This window comes from Babesia bigemina, scaffold Bbigscaff_62897, assembly GCF_000981445.1.
Source record: "Babesia bigemina genome assembly Bbig001, scaffold Bbigscaff_62897".
In the NCBI taxonomy this organism is placed as follows: Eukaryota; Apicomplexa; class Aconoidasida; order Piroplasmida; family Babesiidae; genus Babesia; species Babesia bigemina.
The window spans coordinates 1-11279 of record NW_012237072.1 but is presented as its reverse complement, the minus strand read 5'-3'; the positions used below and the strand labels follow the sequence as shown (position 1 = coordinate 11279).

General features: G+C 48.1%; 2 protein-coding genes across 2 annotated transcripts; both read right to left on the bottom strand.

The window, feature by feature from the left end:
- Positions 1-3665, bottom strand: BBBOND_0001730 (hypothetical protein, conserved; the record flags this gene model as incomplete). The annotated part of the gene is made up of 1 exon (XM_012915013.1): positions 1-3665. A coding segment is annotated over one exon (3665 nt), but the record flags the coding sequence as incomplete, so codon positions are not given.
- Positions 3666-8139: 4474 nt separating this feature from the next.
- BBBOND_0001720 (hypothetical protein, conserved) lies at positions 8140-11184 on the bottom strand (the record flags this gene model as incomplete). Its single annotated transcript, XM_012915012.1, has 1 exon — positions 8140-11184. The coding sequence occupies one exon, from the start codon at positions 11182-11184 to the stop codon at positions 8140-8142; it is 3045 nt and encodes a 1014-aa protein (XP_012770466.1).
- Between the last annotated feature and the right edge of the window lie 95 nt (positions 11185-11279).

Sequence of the window (11279 nt, the reverse complement as noted above, 5' to 3'; positions counted from 1 at the left end):
AAGCAGACCTTACTTAACTTGGTTCCGTACGCTGTTAGTTTATCTTTTTCGACGAGCTCAGCACCAAACCTCTCACTGTCGTAGGTCGAGATGTACGCATTGTTGAGCTCCGTTGCCGAAGTCGTGAAACCGTTCTTCAGAGCATTGAGAAGCGAAGGGGTATTCCCTTCACCATATAATGAAGGCTTCAATTCACTGAGCGTTACTTTCAGCGCCGATAGATTTCGAGAAAACTCGTGATTGAAGTACTCCGAAGTGACAAGATCTCCGAACAACTTAGCCAGCGCGTCACGTGTTGGCTTAATTTTTTCATAGTCCGTTTTGAAGTCCGGCTGCTTCTCTAGATCATGCAAAAACCTATTTAGGCTTCCAAAGAACTTTGCTGCCGCCTGACTCATTGGTGATTTTTCTTGCGCAACGGGCTTAGGATTTATGTCTTTGATGGTCTTGATTGACTTTTCGTGCGTTACGAAGTGCTTCTCAAATTTCTTCATGAACCCCTTGTAACCGATGTCCAAATCGTCGGTGATTTCCTTAGGTAGAGGCGCCAACTCCTTCTCGGCTTTCTCCGCGAACTCTAGCAGAATGGCTTTCACTGACGTGACGTAGTTCTTGTTGACTTGGGTGATGAGATCGTTCTGGGCTTCTTCGACGTTGGAGCTTACTACGCCTCTGATTGACGTGATTGTTGCCTGGGCTGTTGGATCGGCGCTGGTGAGGAAGTTCTCAGCATCCCTGATTGCAGCGCTTAAATCAAAGGTTTGTAGCTCACCAAGTTTGTTCTTAATACGCGCCAATTTCTCCTTTATCGTCGTATTGAGCAATGCCCTGAGATTATCCACGCCGTATGTGCCTTCAGTTTTGATGGCCTCGCAGAGCTGTGTGAGATTCTCCTTCACCGCTTCGAACTGTTTGAGAGCTGCCTCATCAAAGGTGGTGAGGATTCCCAGGTTATCGGTAACCTGGGTTTGTATGTCACTGAGAGCGTTGGTGATGTCTTGCTTGATGGTCTCGAGGCCCTTGGTGGATGCTTGATCAGGCCAGGTTTCATTATTGGCAAAGCCGGCGTCATGCAGATCTTCCAATCTGTTGATCACGTCCTTCTTGTCACTGTTGAGCAAGATGTTATTTCGAAGGTTGGTGAGCTCAATCCCAATGTTGCCGATGCCACCGGTGATTGTGATGCTTCTGTTCAGACTGTCTTGATGCAATTGCCGAATAGCAGTAGTGATCGTTTGGAGGCCAGACACTTTACCAGTTCCGTGTGATCTCCAATTCGACGTATCACCAAGACCGTTGCTTAGCAAAACCATGTAATCTTTGATACCATTTTTGTCACCGCTGTAACCGCTAGGAGTATTGCCGTTGTTCTTGCTCTTATCAATGAACCAAGCGGCCTCCTTCAGCTCACTTATAATCGTAGTTACATGCATTTTAACAGCTTTCTCAGCATCATCAATAGCGCCATTCGTGAGTCTTTGGGCAGTTTGTTCTTTATCTCTGAAAGCCTCCAGTTTCTCGAAATCTTTAAGCGCGCCATTAACGTTGCCAATCATCTTTTGCAGCAGCGTCTTATCTTGTATGTTTGTATGATAGTTATGCATAACTGTCATGAATTCATCACTTTCGCGTGTCATTGTTGTAGGATCCTTGAACGGTTCACTTGATGCTTTCTTGAACTCTTCAATAATGTTTGTAAGCGTTTTCTTAAGGCCTGAAACTTCAGACAAAGTGTCGTAATTATATTGCCCACCTAGCTTGCTTTTTAATTGTAACAACAGCATTTCAATATGTGTCGCAATTGAATTTTGTTTCAAGCTGACGTCGAGGCCCTCAAAAATTTTTTTCCATGCATCCGTTAATTGTACACCATTTTGCAAATCTTTAAGACCTAATGCGCTATCGTATTCTAGCATGTTAGATTTTTCCGTTGCTCCCAATACTGCGTTTATAATTTTTTTGACATGCGTTTCAATTCCCTTCTCGACTTGACCTTTCAACAACTCCAAATCTTTGACAATGTGTTTTTTTAGTCCATTTACCTGCTCCTTAATATTTCTGACTAAGGACCCAAGACCTGTATGCGCTTTATTGTAAGCGTTCAATAACGCTTTGCCTTTTCTTTCTAATTCCATAGCTTCCTGCCTTATCTTTGTTCCATTCATACGATTAGTTACATACGTGTCATCCAATTTTTTAAATAATTCTCTACATTTTGCATCCGCCTTGCCAACTACATCCGTGGCCTCCGTATTCCAATGCTCCAACTCTCCAACATACTGCTGCAGCTTATTATTAGCGGCGCCAACTGCTTCTCCTGCCTTCCGTATTTCCTCGAGGTTGTAACCAAGTTCATGTTTTAGTGCATCATGTTGTCCATGATCCAACGCTTCGTGCACCTCTTTCGCCTTCTTAACAGCTTCACTGATAACACTCTGCGCCGCTGTCTTCCAACCTTCCAGCTGTTTTGCTTTCTCCGTTCCCTTTGTCACCCAATCCGCAATATTATCTTTCACGTTTTTGCCAGCCCTGTGAAGGTCCTCAACATCCCGACCAAGTGACTCGGCCGCCGTTTTTATATTCATGGTATACGTACTTGCAGTCCCATCCATGTGTTTTAATATCTTATTAATCCTTTCCAACGCCGCAGTAGCGAACTCCTCGGCCTCCTTTATCCACGCTCCCAGCTCACTGATATACTTCTCTAAATTGCTACTAATCTCCCTCAGCTTCTTCAAAATTTTCTGCACCCTCACCATTAAACTTTTAACAAGCTTATCTATATCGTCACCCACCTGCTTGTTGATGCAGCTCTTGAGATTGCGAAAACTTGTCTTAATCTTCTCCGTCGTCTCCTTCAACTCAGCGTCTTTCCGCTTATGCACGCTGGCCAGCCGCTGGCTCTCGTACTCAACAAGCTTACGAACATGCAACACTTTGTCACGCAACTTATCATTAAGGTCATAAATGTTTTTTTTCATCTTAGTGTTGTTATTTGCCTTGGGGTCCAGAAATTCCGCGCACCTCTTGCTCCTCTCTGTGGCCTCCTTCAGCCGGTCCCCGCAGGACCTTACGGCGTCGGCCAGCTGTGGATCCAGACGATGACTCTCAGCCTGAATATTATTAATGCTAGTAATCAACTCACCTCCATTTTTCTTGGTGTAGTCGAGCAGTAATTGAAGGGGCTCAATCACTGCTTCATTAGAAGACTTTACATTACCATTATACTCCCGCACCCCTGCGACCACACTTTCAATCGCAGCATTAAAACCTTCTTTACCGGCGTGTTTTTTCTCTTCAAGTACCTTAATTACAGGCTCTATTGTATCTTTATGCTGCCCTAAATGGCCTTGGATGTTACTGAGAACACCACTCAAAAATCCCATCACCCCGTCACACAGCCTGTCCAGGTCCGAGTACACAATCCCAGTGCCGTCGTAGCCTTTGGAGTCAGAGTTGAAGCCGAGAAACTTTTCGAGGCCGGAGCAGAGGTTATTAAGGATGTTAGTAGGGTTGTTATTTGAGGTAATTTTAAGGTTCAAAATTTTGTCAAAATTATTGTCAAGCTCCCCAGGCGGCACATGGTCAGGGCAGTGGCAAGCAGTGGAAGAGGGGAGGTGATGGGTGACAAGGCACAAGTTATTATCATGGTTTATAGAGGTCATAGCGGTAGTATGGCGAGGTAATTCGAGCGATGTAGAGTGGGTTAAGGGGCGATGTAAGGTGGATAAAGGGGCGATGTGGAGTGGACTAGGGGAGATGTAGAGTGGGTTAAGGGGCGATGAAGGGTGGATAAAGGAGCGATGAAGGGTGGATAAAGGAGCGATGTGGAGTGGATAAAGGGGCGATGTGGAGTGGGTTAGGGAGCGATGTAAGGTGGATTAAGGAGCGATGTAGAGTGGGTTAAGGAGCGATGTAGAGTGGATTAAGGGGCGATGTGGAGTGGGTTAAGGAGCGATGTAGAGTGGATTAAGGGGCGATGTAGAGTGGGTAAAGGGGCGATGTAGAGTGGATTAGAGGGAGCGATGTGTAGTGGATAAAGGAGCGATGTAGAGTGGGTTAAGGAGCGATGTAGAGTGGGTTAGGGAGCGATGTAGAGTGGGTTAGGGAGCGATGTAGAGTGGATAGAGGAGCGATGTAGGGTGGGTTAGGGAGCGATGTAGAGTGGGTAAAGGGGCGATGTAGAGTGGGTAAAGGGGCGATGTAGAGTGGATTAGGGAGCGATGTAGAGTGGGTTAGGGAGCGATGTAGAGTGGGTTAAGGGGCGATGTAGAGTGGATAAAGGGGCGATGTAGAGTGGGTAAAGGGGCGATGTAGAGTGGATAAAGGGGCGATGTAGAGTGGGTTAAGGGGCGATGTAGAGTGGGTTAAGGGGCGATGTAGAGTGGATTAAAGGGGCGATGTAGAGTGGGTAAAGGGGCGATGTAGAGTGGGTAAAGGAGCGATGTAGAGTGGGTTAAGGAGCGATGTAGAGTGGGTAAAGGGGCGATGTAGAGTGGGTTAAGGGGCGATGTAGAGTGGGTTAAGGGGCGATGTAGAGCGATGTGGAGTGGGTTAAGGGGCGATGTGGAGTGGGTTAGGGGGCGATGTAGAGTGGATTAGGGGGCGATGTGGAGTGGGTTAAGGGGCGATGTAGAGTGGGTAAGGGAGCGATGTGGAGTGGGTTAGGGAGCGATGTAGAGTGGATTAAGGGGCGATGTAGAGTGGGTAAAGGGGCGATGTAGAGTGGGTTAAGGGGCGATGTAGAGTGGATAGAGGAGCGATGTAGAGTGGGTAAGGGAGCGATGTGGAGTGGGTAAAGGAGCGATGTGGAGTGGATAAAGGGGCGATGTAGAGTGGGTAAAGGGGCGATTAGAGGAGGTTAAGGGGCGATGTAAGGTGGATAAAGGGGCGATGTAGAGTGGATAAAGGGGCGATGTAGAGTGGATAAAAGGGCGATGTAGAGTGGGTTAAGGAGCGATGTAGAGTGGTCAAAGGGGCGATGTAGAGTGGATAAAGGAGCGATGTAGAGTGGGTTAAGGAGCGATGTAGAGTGAATAAAGGGGCGATGTAGAGTGAATAAAGGGGCGATGTAGAGTGGATTAAGGGGCGATGTAGAGTTGATAAAGGAGCGATGTAGAGTGGGTTAAGGGAGCGATGTAGAGTGGATAAAGGGGCGATGTGGAGTGGGTAAAGGAGCGATGAAGGGTGGGTAAGGGAGCGATGTAGAGAGGTTAAGGGGCGATGTGGAGTGGATAAAGGAGCGATGTAGAGTGGGTTAAGGGGCGATGTAGAGTGGGTAAAGGAGCGATGTAGAGTGGGTTAAGGGGCGATGTGGAGTGGGTAAAGGGGCGATGTAGAGTGGGTAAAGGGGCGATGTGGAGTGGATTAGGAGCGATGTAGAGTGGATAAAGGAGCGATGTAGAGTGGATTAGGGAGCGATGTAGAGTGGGTTAGGGAGCGATGTAGAGTGGATAAAGGAGCGATGTAGAGTGGATTAGGGAGCGATGTAGAGTGGGTTAGGGAGCGATGTAGAGTGGGTAAATGGGCGATGTAGAGTGGGTTAAGGGGCGATGTAGAGTAGATTGTTAATCACCACTCTGCTCACCACTGTCATCTGCTTGGTCACCACTGTCATCGCTGCCGTAACCATGCATCGCTGCCGTGACCATGTCATCGCTGCCGTGACCATCAACTTGGTCAGGTGCTTGGTCACCACTTTGGTCAGCGCTTTGGTCAGCACTTTGGTCATGGCATTGGTCAGCACTCTGGTCATGGCATTGGTCAGCACATTGGTCAACACGTTGGTCGACACTTTGGTCATGGCATTGGTCATGGTATTGGTCAACACTTTGGTCATGGCTTTGGTCACCACTTTGGTCATGTCATTGGTCAGCACTTTGGTCAGCACGTTGGTCAGCACATAGGTCAGCACTTTGGTCATGTGCTAGGTCACCTCACTGCTCATGCGATTGGTCATCAACGCAACCATTACGCTGTCTACAACATTAGATGTCAGTTGCCAGTTAGGTGATCAGTGGAATTTGGATGACGATTTCAGCGCTAACAAATTGCTGAGTTTAGCTGTAGAACGCGATGCAGAAGGGTATCTTGCGTACGAGGAAATCGCGGATGTTGCGGCCCACCGGGAAGCGGAAGATGCACAGGTCGAGCAGGATGATGGCGACGATGATGGCAACGATGACGGCGGCGATGGCGGAGTAGGGAGGGGGGGAAGGTGGAGAGTCTCCTGCATCAGAGATGTCAACGGGATTTGGTTCAGTGGAGAGAGCGAACGTCTGCGGTTCACTGGCGGTGTGAGACAAATCACCGGAGGGAGCTGGGGGAAGAGGTTGAAGTTTACGTTGCTGAAAACAACAGTTACATTCACACTTGTAAATATTAGTGCAATTTTGTTTTCCGGCGTTGCATCCGTTACGATTGCATTGCTTCTTAAGCCGGTTCACTTGGGAATATGCTGCACATACACCGCAACTGTTAAAAAAATCTTTTACACATTCTTTACAACACCAAGGACAACAGTTACATGATTGAAACTGTATACACCCAGTACCACATATACACTTGTAATAAACCATCTTCCCCTCTCCCTCCCAGTCCCCTCAACCTGCGAACATATCAATCACTCAAGTAGCACTCACCAACTGCAACACGTACCACTGCCGCTACCAGTCCCCTCAACCTGCGAACATATCAATCACTCAAGTAGCACTCACCAACTGCAACACTACCACTGCCGCTCCCAGTCCCCTCAACCTGCAGACATATCAATCACTCAAGCAAGCACTCACCAACTGCGACACGCACCACTGTCGCTCCCAGTCACTCAACCTGCAAACATATCAATCACCTATGCAAGCACTCACCAACTGCAACACGTACCGCTGCCGCGCCCAGTCCTCTCAACCTGCGAACATATCAATCACCTAAGCAGCACTCACCAACTGCAACACGTACCACTGCCGCTCCCAGTCCCCTCAACCTGCAAACATATCAATAACCTAAGCAGCACTCACCAACTGCAACACTACCACTGCCGCTCCCAGTCCCCTCAACCTGCGAACATATCAATCACCTAAGCAGCACTCACCAACTGCAACACGTACCACTGCCGCTCCCAGTCCCCTCAACCTGCAAACATATCAATAACCTAAGCAGCACTCACCAACTGCAACACTACCACTGCCGCTCCCAGTCCCCTCAACCTGCGAACATATCAATCACTCAAGCAACGCACTCACCAACTGCAACACTACCACTGCCGCTCCCAGTCCCCTCAACCTGCAAACATATCAATCACCTAGCAAGCACTCACCAACTGCAACACGTACCACTGCCGCTCCCAGTCCCCTCATCAACACGTACCCTCACCCCTGTATCCCCCCAGCCCCGGCCACCGACACCCACGCTGCCCGGGATACCACAGCTGCCCTGACGCGACGCATGTGATCAGCACCAACTGTCACTCTAAATTATTCATTATTCGCAACGCTATAGAAATTGCAGCGAGCCCCGTGCGCTCAACTCCCACAGTGCAGCAGCACCCTGCTACGAGCCGCGGTATCGGCGCCATACTGGCGGAGCGTGTCGGCTACGTGCCTAAATGTGATATTAACAATCGCTACATTGCCGCCTATAAACGCTACTTACCCAGGCCAACGCGGATTACGCCACCCTGCCAGTGACTCGCAACACACGACTTAGGTCACCCGCCGCGGCCCTCACGGCCGCCTACGTTAGCGACCAATCACCCAGCCTCACGTGACACTCACTCAATGGGCGACGCGGACGCCTCTCACAGTCAACGCGTAACTCAACGCAACAATAAATCAACGTGCTACGACACCCACCAAAATACGGTTCATCCGCCAGCTCAGCACTTTGCCTGGGTGCTAGGTTAGCACTTTGCCTGGGTGCTAGGTTAGCACTTTGCCTGGCTGCTAGGTTACCACGTTGCCTGTGTGCTAGCTTAGCACTTTGCTTTGCTGTTCACTCATCACCTAATCTAGGTGCTATCTAGTTCACACGTTACCCCTTGAGTAATTCGAGACATTAGACTACGTTTGTCAGTTAGGTGAGTAGGTGATATGCTAGGTGAGTAGTTACGTGAGTTACAGTGAATTACAAATGTGACGATGATTACGGTTGTAGATACGATATCTTGGCAAGCCTTCCGACTTGCGCTGCCGCCAACAATGATTGCGCCGTTATCTTGTGCGACGACGGTATCCTCAGGTGTGACCTGATGTGGAGCACATCCAGTCTGCCAACCATTACGCAGATGAGGTAAAAGAGAGATAGTGACCAGAGTGCGACATTGAGCCAGATGAAGGGTGCGCGGATGGTGAACATGAAATTATCAATGGTTTTGAAAAACTTCACAAGATGTGAGTCTTCTTCAAATGCCTCCTTAAATACATCACAGAAATCTCTGCACGTGCGTTTCGTATGCGATTGTCCATCCCTGTTCAGCCTCTCTGGATCGCCGAAAACAAAGCCGTACTTCGCCAATGTCGGCAGCGTTGAATTGCAGCTTACAATGGATTTGCAGTTGCGATCGTGATATCGCGGCGGATCTTGCTCTATGGTTGTAGTTGGACACCCCTTGACGCACGCTTTTACGTGGCAATTCGATCCCCTGGCACCGCATTTGGAATTGCACTCATCGTACAATTTTTTCAGCAGATCGTAGAACGTCGCCGTCAGGTAAACGATCCACGATAAATATTTATCGGCGTGTTTTGCTGAGAACGTCTCGTAGATGGCGTGACTGATGGGACGCAGATAAGGACCGCATACGACGGAGTCCCTTGATAAGCATACGAGACTGCCCAGGCTGCCATCGGAGTGGCCCTTCTTCAATGCTGAGTGACTAGGGGTAAATAAGTGGTAGACTTTTAACTCACCATAACTGCGTCCGAAATTGGCAGCGTTAACTTTCTTTTCAAATGCCTGCTGTTTATGCGTTTGACCATGCATACCCCAGCGATCGGTAAGATGATAGTAGAAGCTGAACATGTCAGCAAGCGTCTCCGGAGGACGTTGGAGAAGACACTGCAGGTAACTGCAAACTTTGTTAAGGGGGCTGTTTGAGTCACCGCACAGTTTACTCAACACTTTCATAAGACGCTCACCCGTGCCTCTGTCTGAAGCTGTTACGCTGAGGTCGGTGAAGCCCATCGGCGTTTTGCACGGAATGCCTCTGTGGTTTGACGCAGTGCATTCTAATTTGCATCCCGGCTTCTTAAACTGATGTGGAAGGAAGCCCTGCAGACCGTCTTCTAAAAATGACTGGAGGGGTGATTTCAGACCGCAGTCAGGATGCTTTTCACATGTTTGGCCGTCCTTTTGGTTGGCTCTTTGGTCACCGTTTTGGTTACATATTTGGTTGGCACATTGGATACTGTTGCACCTCCAGTCGGACCCACCGATGTCCTTACCGTACCAGCACTTGCGCCAACTAGTGGACTCATTGGTGCGTGAGCACTGAGTGAACAAGAAATACAACTGGTGTTGCACTCTGAGCAACATGTCAACTAACATGTCAAAGCACGCACCAGCATTACTTGGATAGTCTAGATCGTCCGGGTTGGTAAGCAATTCACAGGCATACCGCCCGTCCTGGTGGCCGTGACCGAGGATGGTAGTCAGTACTGTGCCGGCCTGGGTGCAGACGTCATTGAGACTGTAGGCCACAGTCTCTGCGGTGAACTTTTGTGATGCCTCTTGTATTAATTCATGATACTTGATATCGCCGTAATCTCGCTTGTCCTCTTTAGTCGGCTTAGCAAACAGACTTTTCATCTGTATGTAAACAGGGCGACGCATGGGACTGTACCACAAGCCTCTAAGCCAGCACAGCATCCGGTATATATTACACGGTGCTTTCGGTCTTTCGATATGTCTTAAGTGACTGGCAAGGTAGAACTTTTCTATCTGTCCGTAGAGGAATTGAAGAATGTCGACGACGTTGATCTCATTAATCTTCTGGTTACTAGATTTCCTTTTCATAAACATCTCTGTTTTCCACGTTTTAAAATCAATGCCTGGTAATGTTTTCAATTGTTTGGTGAGAAGCTCATCATAAATGTTACTTCCTGTCATGCCGCTCTTGTCTTGCAGCTCACCATGCTGCTTACCCTCCTGCGAATTTACTTCGTATCCTTGCTCCGTAAACCATTCACCAAATGCATTTTCTTCATACGTATTAATTTGCTTGTCTTTCCACAATTTAGGGCATTCTGTAGACATCTTATAGAAACCATCACTCAGTATCTGCAGTATCGTCAAAAATACTTTCGACAACTTTCTGCCATCATCCGTCAATTTATCCACTTTATCATCCTTTAAAATAACCAAATTACTCAATTTATCAATCCCCTCCCCTCCATCATACCCGTTCACATACACCCTCCCCATCTCCGTGACAAACCCCTGCAGCCCCTTCTTGACCGCATCGAGCAGCTCCGGGTGCCGGGGGTTCGCGAAGGCGGAGGGGTGGAGAGCGGTGAGGGAGGAGGAGAGGTGGGAGAGGAGGGAGGTGAATTGGTGGTCGTAATTATATATTCTAGACGTCTTTAAATGCTTCAGAAGCGCTAGGATATTGGATTTAATGGAATCCACTTTTTTACCGGGTTCACCCGGATGCGGGCCGGCCACCTGGTAGCCAATATAGAATAAAACGGAGTCCGCGTAATTTTTAAATCTACCAGACAATTCTTCAACTTTCTTCTTGTTGTTGGCATCGATAAGATCTGCAAGCCTCAATGTAGTCAGCTTATTACTTTCATCGACACCCTTTTCCATCACCTTCCGCAGGAGGCCTTTGACGCCGGATGTGAGGTCAGTGGCGATAATGGATTCGATGGCGGAGATTTGGGAGGTGACTTCAGTTTTCATGTTGGTGAACATGGGATACATTTTTGAATAATACTCATCTTGTGCTTTCCTTTGTATAGCTTTGGTCGCTCCGTCAACCTCACTTGTGACGAACTTCTGCAGATAGTCGATGGTAGAGTTAGCGTATTTTTCGATTACAGAAATGTAGAAATTCTCAGCAGCATTGACCGCGTTATTTAACGCACCTTGTTGAGTGCTAAGGTCCTTGTGAATTTTCCTAAGCCCATCCTGTTTTCCACCCCTCAATCCAATCGCGTCTTCAATTTCACTGTCAATCAACATCATGACCTTAGTCAACGTAAATTGTATTCCATTCGTGTCATACTTGTTTTTTCCACAATTTTCTCTTATTGCATCGACAAGGTTGTTAAGACTGAGAG